We start from the raw sequence: 12,849 nt of genomic DNA on the forward strand, positions 1-12,849 counted from the left end.
CCATGTTTATGCCATAATATGTTTTCATCTGTCCCTTTGTAAACAAATATGTTTTTTGACCTTGTTGTTCAACACATTTTCCGGTATTACGGTATGCTATATTAACCATGTTCGATTTGAACATGGGGAGAGATCATTGTGAAACGCTGTCCGGATGGCATGTCTTCTTCTCTCCCGAAACAATGGTGAATATATCTGATTGAACCTCCCTCTAAGTTCTGCTTGTCTGAGTTCTCTTCATTGTGTCAGTCAATTCATTCTAAGGTATTTTGGTTAACTCTGTTATACTCTGACTTTTACTCATTATAGCCTAAAAGGTTTTTACATCCATTTCTGTAAAGTTACAAGCCCTCTGCTTCTATTCTGGTAAAGAGTATTTATGGTACTTAGATTACTTTCTAAAGTATTTATTCTGTTCCGGAGCTCTCCGGAGCTCTAGCTCTCAAGCTATCGATCCTATTATGTAGTTACTAATTTTATACAGTCCTCAGTCATATGGTGGAAATATACCCATCATGGATGTCTGAAAAAAAGAATAGTAACAGTTACAAGTTCATCTCAGTGACATCACAAAGCTGTACTTACTTCATATTGTTACTGTTTTTTGTCAGACCTCCAGTTCTAGGCAACACAAAATGGGGTGACTTTTTATTATTTACAGTTTTCAGTACTATAGAAAACCGCCCAGTGAGAAACGTTCCGCGGTGAAAAAAAAGGTGCGATTAATTTATCTGTAGTTAATCGCGATTAATTTTTCTGTAGTTAATTAATCTAAATTAATCGCAATTAGTCCCGGCCCTATTAAATACAGCATGAGATCATATGGTTCCCCGGCGGGGTTGGATATCACCTGTAATATAATCTAACACAGAAAGAAATAAAAACAGCAGCAGATTATTTGACTCCACCTATGTTAGCTAATTCCATGCTTCTCATGGGGGAGTGAGGGGGAGAAGTCTGGTTTTTAAGCATCCTCCCTAGGGACACCCTAGCCTCGGTCCCAGGCTTACTTATCTGCGAAAAGAAAAGCCTGGTCATAACGTAAGGCAGAAGCTATCGGCGGATGTATCCTCTGGAACATCCGTCAGATGTATTTCCCCCGGATACGATATTTTCCTGACCAATCACAACACTTGTTTCATTCATTCCTTGGGCGATATACTTCCACTAAAATCCCGGAACTTCCACCCAAACAAATGATAGTCTTTACAGCGTAGGTCTTGCCCAGGGTGGGGACACCCGCACACGTTGCCGGAGCCGGGACTCAAAAGGTCTGCTACTCGGGGCGGTTCCCTCTACCCATCGTTTGACTCGGGTTCCTTGGCAGCTTCCCTGGATTTCTTTCTCCTTCTGTAGAACGTCAATCCCCAGCCTCCTCCTCCCACAGCTAGTACGCCCAGGACCGACAACAGGATAGCGAGAAGCTTAACGTCAGTCGGAGTAGATGGCGGGGGAGTCGTTTCATCCGGCTTGGGCTTCGGAGTAACCCCAGGGGTGATGCCAGGTTCGTCCTCAACCTCAGGGGTGATTCCAGGTTCGTCCTCGTCATCAGGGGTGATGCCAGGTTCGTCCTCGTCATCAGGAGTGATGCCAGGTTCGTCCTCGTCCTCAGGAGTGATTCCAGGTTCGTCCTCGTCCTCAGGGGTGATTCCAGGTTCGTCCTCGTCCTCAGGGGTGATGCCAGGTTCGTCCTCGTCATCAGGAGTGATGCCAGGTTCGTCCTCGTCCTCAGGAGTGATGCCAGGTTCGTCCTCGTCATCAGGAGTGATGCCAGGTTCGTCCTCGTCATCAGGGGTGATGCCAGGTTCGTCCTCGTCATCAGGGGTGATGCCAGGTTCGTCCTCGTCATCAGGGGTGATGCCAGGTTCGTCCTCGTCATCAGGGGTGATGCCAGGTTCGTCCTCGTCCTCAGGAGTGATGCCAGGTTCGTCCTCGTCATCAGGAGTGATGCCAGGTTCGTACTCGTCCTCAGGGGTGATGCCAGGTTCGTCCTCGTCATCAGGGGTGATGCCAGGTTCGTCCTCGTCCTCAGGGGTGATTCCAGGTTCGTCCTCGTCATCAGGAGTGATGCCAGGTTCGTCCTCGTCCTCAGGAGTGATGCCAGGTTCGTCCTCGTCCTCAGGAGTGATGCCAGGTTCGTCCTCGTCCTCAGGAGTGATGCCAGGTTCGTCCTCGTCATCAGGAGTGATGCCAGGTCCGTCAGGCAGATCCTCGTCATCAGGGTCGGGCTCAGGGTTCCGAGAGGTAACGTTCAGTTGGAAGGTGATTGTTGACAGGACCGTTTTGTGTTTCTCCTCCTCCAGTGTACATTTATAGAATCCACTTTGATTGAGACGTAATTCAGAGAACTCTAAATGCGATTCACTGGTCTTCTTGATGAGTGCACTGCCAGCGGCCGGGTCGTTGCTGTCCTCCATCCAGTAGTGGTACGTGGCGTCTGTCACCAGCTTGTGCCAATCTAAACTGCAGTTCAATAAGGCGGCGTCTCCCACCTTGGCGTCGACATAATGATGTCCGCACGGTAGCTGATCAGCAGGGGAGGAGCACTCGTGTCGGTTAGTTAGTTTGCAGGTTGTACACCTCATCACCTTCTCATACATAATTCCACACCAGTTCGTTACACACAAGTCGTCGTTAATATGCTCCTCTAAGATCTCGGCACTGTAATTCATCAGTTCTCCAAAGCTTTTAATTACATTTCCAGGATGCGAGTTGTTCTTGAACTCCTGAAACTTTACTTGGAATTGACTGATTAATTCGGACAACGTGTGTGGACGTATTGCTTTACTGTACTTCATACTGATCATTTTGTAATGTTGTATCCAACCGTCATATGCAGTACCCAGTTCTTCTGGATAGTCGACGCCACCGACTATGTCTGATTGACTTTCGATGAACTTCCTTATTGGAACATCAAACCCTGGTTGGTCACACTGGAGGCATGCCCTGGCCAAACAGATGGTGTAGAACAAAGCCAAGAGCCTGGCAATCAACACGACAGAAGGACGGACTCTCATTATTAGAGTATTCAAATCAAACTCTGCCTTCAACTATAATACAGATTATTTCATCGGTTTTCACCAGCAAAAAATGATGCATGGTGTTGACCAGAAAGCCTGCTTTTATGAGAATGATGTCATCATGACAGTGATGACATCATTACGTAAGGTCACCTTATGTAGTGTGATTTTAAAATGTGATCTTTGTTTGCGTTTGCGGCCACTAACCCTTGGCCCAAACACCAATGGCCATAACATAATAATAGGACATAGTCAATTGTCATTGTCAATGGTGTTTACAAAACAAACATTGAACTAAAGACAAACATTAAGCCTGTATATAGGAGAGGCTAGAAATGAATATACTTCTTCATGAATTCATTTGCCAACTTGTGTTATTATTACTTTTAACCATGATACAATGTTAAAAAACTCTTTTCACCATGATCATGTAAGATGACAACTGCATTTATGTGATATACACATACTGTATATAAGCCCCGAGCTGTGTTTAGAAAAGCCGATTTGCTCGTCCACATATGACAAATTCTCCTTTCATCTTCAATGGCATTTCATGGTCCGATGCTCCGATGCGTATGTCCGTGGCTGCGTATGACGTAATCAGAAATTAGTCATATGAAGTTACTAATGTTGCTCTGCAGAGGAAAATCTGTAGCTCTCTGGTGGAGCTGTTGCCCCTGCGACCAGACTACAGATAAGCGGTTGAAGATGGATGAATGAATGGATAAACGGCCAAAGTTAAGGGTTGTTTTGGCAATTTCTGCTCACTCAAGGCCGCTATGGACAGTCATCGGCTGTGGCCCTATTGTGTCACTGTGCATTTGTGGACCCGGGCCTGATGGTGGAAAAGCACAGGGCACAGCAGATGCCATGCCATGTGACGTGCTGACCCACTATCCGACAAGACGCCGCTTGTTTTTCGGTGACAGCGCGTCAGCCGAAGGGTTGCATCCAAGTACGCGTCAGCTCGAAATACCAGCATGGCGGCTAGCATACCAGGGGTGGGAAACTTTGATGATGGAGAGGGCCACTATATTTCCACACTCTTTCCTTCTCACTCTGAGCAGCCAGGTGAGTGCAATAACCAATTATGGAAACCCCTAGTGGAAAGTTACCATGCTGGCTCACAGCCTCACACTGAACTCAAACCAAAAACCCCTCAAAACTTTGACACATGTTACATACAACTAATTACAAAGAAAAAATACAGTGCATTTACACCATATTTTCGGGCAAAAATAGCCGATCTACAAGCTTAAAACGCGTCGCACTACTTGCGTTCTCTGCCTAAAGCCCATGACCCACCTAATTCCATCACACTTTGCTAGTCTAGGATGGCTCGGGGTAGAAGACATGGTTAAGCAATTAAAAATGGTATTGTAATGTAAGATAGTCAAAGGGGCACTGCCCTCAATACCCTCATGCATTACTAACTAGCCTACTAATAAGTAACTACTTCTTCAAAGTGAGTGACACCTACAACACTAGACACACCCACACAATACAAACAATATTTCCGATGAATTGAGTACGAAGTACCCCAATGGGAACAAGCCATAGGCTTGTTTGGGTTTTTAAATCCTCTCAGCAGACCTTGTATTGAACTGTACTTTCCTGCGCTTTTTTGTAAATAAATAACTGCAAATAAAGTACCCAAATATCTAAAGAACGAACATGGGACAATTCTCATTCTACTACTAGTACTCTGCCACCAACATGTGGAATTCCAACACCAGCCTTTACAAAAGTATTGTTACATTTAAATATTATAATTACATTTACCATCGATTACAAGGGGATTGGTAAATGCAAGGAAGTTTTTCCTTTTTTACATAGTGTATTGGATTTGTTGCTTGAATTAGTGTTTCTTGTTTTGTTTTGTTTTGCTATGTTGATTAATTGAATACATAGGACCACAATGGAAAGTCCCCAGGCCTTATTTGTGTTTGTATGGTTTTAGCCTTGTCTTAACCCATTTCGACCGAGACCGATTCTACAAATGTCTAAAAACCTGTGTTTCTATGTCAGTGGTTCTAAAAACTATTTTAAGTCAAGGACCCCCAGAATGATATGAAATTGGCCACCGACCCCCATCTGAAAATATGTTGTTCCATGGACCCCACCAGAAGCAAAGATTTGAGTTAAAAACGCCCACTCTGAAAGAAAATATATTCAAAGATTTGCGCCACATTTGACACTATTTAAAAAAAAATAGCAGATCTACAAGCTCGTAGTGCGGCACCGAGTGCCGCGCTACAAGCTTGTAGATCTGCTATTTTTCAATAGCTAAAGTACAACATAATGCTTACCTGCAGTATTGCAGTATTGCTTCAATGCTTTACTACTTTCACTTAAGTAAAGAATCTGACCTGTCTGAGTGGTACTGTACTGTACTGTACTGTACTGTACTGTACTGTACTGTACTGTACTGTACTGTACTGTACTGTACTGTACTGTACTGTACTGTACTGTACTGTACTGTACTGTACTGTACTGTACAAGCCCTCCTCCCTGGCCTGTGTGTGTCTGTGTCTGTGTTAGGTTGTGCAACAGTGACACTTGGTGGTGAACAAAGGCTATAACGCCATTTCCGTGCTTGCACAGACAGACCCAGGGACACACATAGCTCTCTATAGAAGTGGTTGCACAGACAGACCCATGCAGGGACACACATAGCTGTCTATAGAAGTGGTTGCACAGACAGACCCATGCAGGGACACACATAGCTCTCTATAGAAGTGGTTGCACAGACAGACCCATGCAGGGACACACATAGCTGTCTATAGAAGTGGTTGCACAGACAGACCCATGCAGGGACACACATAGCTGTCTATAGAAGTGGTTGCACAGACAGACCCAGGGACACACATAGCTGTCTATAGAAGTGGTTGCACAGACAGACCCATGCAGGGACACACATAGCTGTCTATAGAAGTGGTTGCACAGACAGACCCATGCAGGGACACACATAGCTGTCTATAGAAGTGGTTGCACAGACAGACCCATGCAGGGACACACATAGCTGTCTATAGAAGTGGTTGCACAGACAGACCCATGCAGGGACACACATAGCTCTCTATAGAAGTGGTTGCACAGACAGACCCATGCAGGGACACACATAGCTCTCTATAGAAGTGGTTGCACAGACAGACCCAGGGCCACACATAGCTGTCTATAGAAGTGGTTGCACAGACAGACCCAGGGACACACATAGCTCTCTATAGAAGTGGTTGCACAGACAGACCCAGGGCCACACATAGCTGTCTATAGAAGTGGTTGCACAGACAGACCCAGGGACACACATAGCTGTCTATAGAAGTGGTTGCACAGACAGACCCAGGGCCACACATAGCTGTCTATAGAAGTGGTTGCACAGACAGACCCATGCAGGGACACACATAGCTGTCTATAGAAGTGGTTGCACAGACAGACCCATGCAGGGACACACATAGCTGTCTATAGAAGTGGTTGCACAGACAGACCCATGCAGGGACACACATAGCTGTCTATAGAAGTGGTTGCACAGACAGACCCATGCAGGGACACACATAGCTGTCTATAGAAGTGGTTGCACAGACAGACCCATGCAGGGACACACATAGCTGTCTATAGAAGTGGTTGCACAGACAGACCCATGCAGGGACACACATAGCTGTCTATAGAAGTGGTTGCACAGACAGACCCAGGGACACACATAGCTGTCTATAGAAGTGGTTGCACAGACAGACCCATGCAGGGACACACATAGCTGTCTATAGAAGTGGTTGCACAGACAGACCCAGGGACACACATAGCTGTCTATAGAAGTGGTTGCACCACCAAAACAAATATGAGTACTTGTTCCACCACGGTGATGAATAGACTCCAAACTCCAAACGGAGTCAGCAAGAGGCACCACAAAACACAATAATATTAGCCTTTTCACGGGTGGTTGCTATGCCAACCTTTGTGGTGACAAGGGAGTCAATCTGCAACCTTTCTTGCTGATGCCGCTTATGTAACCACCAACATAACCTATTCTGTTCTTTGCTGTCAATTCAGAGATGTCAATTCTGAAAAAGAAAATAATAAAAGTGGCCAAAAAAAGTGACCATTAAAGCATCAATTTCAAAACTATCTAAAATATCTGATCTACAAAGCTCACAACATGTTGCGACGTGACGCGTCGTGGGCTTGCAGATCTGCGATCTTCGCTATTTTTGTAAATGAATGCACATAGTACAGTAACATTTTTGATAGCGACCGCACCTATAACCACATGCCCACAATAGGGACAATCATGGTGAAAGTGCTTAATGAATGCATGGACACGGACAAGAAAACGTGCGTCACGTGTGTGTGTGTGTGTGTGTGTGTGTGTGTGTGTGTGTGTGTGTGTGTGTGTGTGTGTGTGTGTGTCACATAATATGTCACATGCAGATGGGCGTGAATTGAGAGTGAGCATTGCCAAGCTGAAATTAGATTAATCTGCAAACAAAACAGCATAGCATTCAGAGATGGAAAATGTATAATAAAAGAGCTGAATTTGAGGTTAAACTAGAGAAAAAGTGCCCCTCGGGGCAACAGGTCTCCACCAGGGCAGGTCAGGTTGTGGCCTCCTAGTGGCGCTATAATAGGCCAATTGGCCAATGTGAAAAGGGATTTGTTCTTATGACTTTGATGGCGATTTGAGGCATTTTGTTCAAAACATTCTTTTGCAAAGAATCCACCTGTTGGTGGCGCTATAACAGGCCAATGTGAAAAGGGTGGGATATATTCCTCAGCCTAGTAGGAAAGTCTGTGAAAGACTTCACGTAAATTGTATGCTGCGTTTGAGGCTTTTCTTTTAAAACGGGCCAAAACATACTCTCTCCCCATGCCTTCGGCCTGGTGGAGACAATGAGAAGGTATTAGGGTGGGGGGGAGATTACCATCCACTGGGACAGAGGGACCCCCCAAGTGACACACGCCCCTGGACATCACTTGGGGCCATTATGGACACTTGAATGCTGCTGGCATGTGCGTCACCAATGTCCCCTATAGCAATGTGAGTTCTATAGAAGGTTGATTACGACTATACCCGCTGGGAACAACGGGAAGTGGTTTTGAATCACACAGGACACCACCCCAGGCAAGGTGCTCTACTGCCTCACACACCTAACACCTGAATCAAAATTATCCCTTAAAGAAGGGCCACGTACAGTACGTCACCTTCTTTGATCATGTTTAGGAGCCAGGACACAAGAAACACTTTCCTGGGGATTGTATGTGTGTAATATTTTACTCATTTTACCCATGACCGAAACATGTCATGAAAATGTGGTCGCACATCCTTCCTGGACTACATGTTGTCTCAGTAAGACAGCCCACGTGGTGTGTGGTCATTGAAGGAATTCCACAATCCAGTCAAATCCTAGTTAAACTGGGGGGGTCCTTGAAATTAAACGGGTTGAGAATCACTGCTAGAACCGTGAAAATATTCTCTCATGGGGGTCCTTGGCATATCTTTTTAAATGGGTGTCCGCGGGCTAACTAGTCTCAATTTGTGGGTCCTTGACTGAAAAACGTTGGGAACCAGTCCACTGGTGCAGACAATGATCCTAGCATCTGTCTATAGCTAACGTGGTATACCACAATCACATTCTTAAGTAATCTACGAAACTAAAACATGAGAACAAAATGACCAAGAAAGTGTCTGCATGCAGTATAGCAGCCATACTGTATGTTGCTCATCCGCGAGCATCAATCTAAAGAAAAAATGGCAAGAAAGAGATACAGAGAGAGTGGTGTATACGTGCTAGACTCAGGGTGAGGTAGAGTCTAAGCAGGTGAAGGCTTTAGAGATTTGTCACGAAGGATATTTGTCTTCACAGTCTGTTCAAACACCCACATCCAAAAAACAACACATAGCACATAACACCAAGACAATACAGAAAATATGAGGTCCCTAGTACTGTATACTGTACAGAACCATCCCATCATACATGTACGTTGTATACAGAACCATCCCATCGGCTGGGCAGTTTGTTTAATGCCGCGATGGCTGAGGGGACAAAACTCCTATACTCACACGGACCTTTTTCCATGGCAAGGTTCTGTATACTATCTCTGTGATAGATGAGATAGCTAGACTGATCATCTCCATTTCACACACAGGGACAGCATTGTGTCGCGTCTAATCCTACCGGAGAGTTACTCGATGGTGGGGCTATCTATATGTGACCAAATTTGACTGAGGGACTGCCATCATTTTTTTTCATGTCATATGAAAGCAGGGAATCATAGCTTCAAATTTACATATTGGTTGTTCAGTTTGACCCACCAGTGTAGGAGATATGCCTTATAGAGTAATGTCTTGCAGATAAACAGCGAGTTGAGAAAACAGGCTTGAAAGGTTCAATTCTGTGGTCTCTAACATTACACCTATAGCTACATGTTTAAGCATTTATTTCACACTAGTCCTTACCCGTTGTGAGATATTTGCCCCCCCCCCCCTTGTGGCCGTGACTGTGCCCGGGTGCGTTTGTAATTGACTAATAAATTAATTAATAATCATTAATGTGTCAAATCGAAAAAAGGGCTTCGTTACGCCCTCAATATGCATATGGTCAATGCCTGTGTGAAAAGTGGGACTGATTGGTGCAGGCAATAAGGAGTTACGGCACTGTTTCTGACAGACACACACGGACACACGGACACACACTCAGACATTCGGTTAATTATAGTATGATGTCGATTTCAGCTCTGACACTTATTTCAGACATGCTCTAGTATGTGAAGAGTCTGCCTGTGCTAAAAAAAATCTCCTCTGGTGAAAAGCTGGAATTTGCAGGGTGCAGTACTTAGTTTAGACAGTTTTTGGTTTAGACTAGTCATTGGTTAGACCAGTCATTAGTCCTACAACTACAACCTATCTCAAACCCTCACCCTCAACCTAACCTCCCACGGGGCAGCACACCTAAACCTAACCTTAACCCATGTCTAACCAATGACTAGTCTAAACTAAGTATGCACCCCAAATTTGCATGCCCAAAATAGGTGCTTTATACCCCAGACATAGAACAAGGGAACGGTGAGGATTTGTCTGATGAACTCTGCCACGGAACTACACAATAGCAGCTTTAAACGTCATAATTATGTTTAAAGCTGTTCAAAAGCGCTGCATTTCCAGTGTATTTCAAGTCAACACGTACAGTATTGACACGTGCGGTGCAGTATGAGAACAACCCGTGCGGAGCACATTAGCCTTAATTACTCTATGAATGTTTCATGTGCATAGTTGAATAAATCAAAGCCGGATCATTACCTGGATTCCTCGTCCCTGGCGATCAACAGAGACATGTGATTGGAGAAGGACGCTGTCCGTAAGATCTCTACTGCCCTATCAGGAAACAGAAGAGAGACGTCAGACGTGTCCAGCCGACCTGCCGGCCAGTGTTCCACAGTACCATTCGGTCCGACAAAAAGACTATGCAGACTATAACGGCAGAGATTAAAATAGGGTGCATTTTGCATCCCAAAACGCAGTTTATAGTTGAGGGGCGCAATAAAACCTCTGCATCCACGGGATGCACTGTACTGTACTACTGTACCGTTTTTTATTCTAGTTTATTTTGCTAGCTTTAGTTATAATAATAATTTCTTCTTCTGTTTTATCTACATGAATATAACCACATTATAACCATATGAAATGAAATGGGAGTTAAATGCTGCAATTTGTAAAAATGGCAAAATATGACTCCTATAAACGTCGTTGAAGTGGGACTCGTCTAAAAGACCATCCCTGCATCCCGGGACTCGCCTATTATGACACGCCCCAAAACAGGCATTGATTGTTTTCTTATCGATATTGTTTTGAGGGGCTATAATGCCCAGCTTTGAGTGTTTGTGAAAGCACAAACGTTGTGTAAACACAAAGGTGAGGACGCAAACTGCGATTGGCCGGCGTGATTGGGTGGGAGATGTGCCATTGGTTGAGAATGATCAGATGATGTATGATGACATATGAGGATAAGAGGGCCCCTCACTTCACGCGGGTGTGATTTGTACTACTGATTGTTGCACTACACCACACCTGTCATTGGTGACTCCAACCAAGCTGACGTCATTGACGTCCAAAAGCAGGTCACCGGACTTAAGCCTACCTAGAGAGAGAGAGAGAGAGAGAGAGAGAGAGAGAGAGAGAGATGAGAGTGTGTGTGTGTGTGTGTGTGTGTGTGTGTGTGTGTGTGTGTGTGTGTGTGTGCGTGCGTGCGTGCGTGCGTGCGTGCGTGCGTGCGTGCGTGCATACACACACTCTTGCGAGTCTTGCTCAAGGACACTTCAACACTAACTCCGGGGGAGCCCGGGATCGGACTGCGCTCTACCGGACAAGTATAAATCAACGGACGGACGGACAGACAGACAGACAGACAGACAGACATGTTCCTATACCGTACCGTCCAGGTCAGCCAGTCCACCAGGGATCACCCGCTTGATAAATATGCCAAAGTCATCTCCCGTTGAACCCCATCGGTAACCACCGAGTATCTTCACACCTGAGGACAGCAAGATCACATGAAAACACCTTGCATGGAATCTACAGTAGTAGTAGTAGTAGTAGGGGGGGAGGGGGCACGGTGGCACAGTTGGTAGTGCTGTCGCCTCACAGCTAGAAGGTCCTGTGTTCGATTCCCGCTGGGGACGCTGTGGGCACTGGCGGCGTGTTCCCTCCTCCGCGTCATCAGTGCCCATACCCGAGGCGGGGGTTGGCGATAGGGCCTTTCTGTGTGGAGTTTGCATGTTCTCCCCGTGTCCCCTATAGGGTAGATACCCTCACAAAAACATGCCGTAATCCTGGTCTCTAAAACTACCTCCCCCTGGCCAGCCGGGGCGCCTGATGGAGGGGGGAAGGAACTGGTCGGAATAACGTGTCCCTTCCACGCGCTACGTCCGTCCGGGGAAATCCCCCTCTGTCAGGTGAAAAGAAGCAGCTTGGACTCCTCATGCATAGAAGGAGGCATGAGGTCAGTCCGCTGCCCCCCCAGGTTGGCAGAGGAAGTGTAGCGCCCAGGATTACATTAGATAATTGGCACTGGGTGAAAAGAAAACTGGGTTACAAAATCGTGGGATAAAAAAAAAGAAAAAAAAAAGAGAGGAGAGGAGGGGCATTTGCATTTCTTTAACCAAATGCTGCATCAGAGGGCAGTTGTTTTACAGACGGGAAAAAGGGCAGGGGCTGAAGCCCCCTTTGATGTCTATGTGTGCACGTCCCTGGTAGTGGTAGTAGTAATAGTAATAGCCAATCTCCTGTTTCTGTAGCGTGAGGCAGCTTGATGTACAAGTACACCCCCTGGACATGACGCTAGTATGTCGCCGGGACTTACCCCCCAATCCAACCAAGCAGGGAGCACTGGATCCCATTTTTAGAGTCTTTGGTATGACTCGGCCAGGGATTGAACCCCGACCTCCCAGTCTCAGGGCGGACACTTTAACCACAAGGCCACTGAGTTTGTTTGTACGCATATGAGGCCTTTGTTATGTTTCACCAGTTTCAATTGAAACGGGCCTCCACCCTCAGGGGGGCCTCCGAGCTCCAACTGACTGTCAGGCGTCAGTCCGCCACCCTTGGCCCTCTCTCTCGCTCATTTGCTGCGTCACTCTCTCCCACGCCGTTAAGTTACACCTATTTCCTGTTAATAACCTGGGTAAAAGGTGCGGCATTGGGAGGTAAAGGGGAGACACTTGTGAAGGCACAATAGGATGAGGAGAGGTGTTGTTGCTGCGTAAATGCGTGCAATATTATACAGTCAAAACTATTTGTATCAATATGCCTGTATCAACTCAATATGCCTGTATAAAGAGAATAATT

General features: G+C 45.8%; 1 protein-coding gene across 1 annotated transcript in view; it reads right to left on the minus strand.

Annotated features, from left to right (window-relative positions):
* The window catches only part of stxbp4 (syntaxin binding protein 4), a gene marked incomplete at both ends in the record, with an annotated part of 114,931 nt that overhangs the window by 101,913 nt on the left and 169 nt on the right, over positions 1-12,849 (minus strand). Inside the window, 3 exons of the mRNA XM_083786757.1 lie at positions 10,306-10,380; positions 11,074-11,143; positions 11,438-11,536. Of these exons, the coding sequence (XP_083642883.1) occupies positions 10,306-10,380; positions 11,074-11,143; positions 11,438-11,536 (244 nt within the window). The remainder of the gene's footprint in view (positions 1-10,305; positions 10,381-11,073; positions 11,144-11,437; positions 11,537-12,849) is intronic.

This window comes from Protomyctophum parallelum (assembly GCF_964188405.1).
Source record: "Protomyctophum parallelum genome assembly, chromosome: 17".
Taxonomy (NCBI): Eukaryota; Metazoa; Chordata; class Actinopteri; order Myctophiformes; family Myctophidae; genus Protomyctophum; species Protomyctophum parallelum.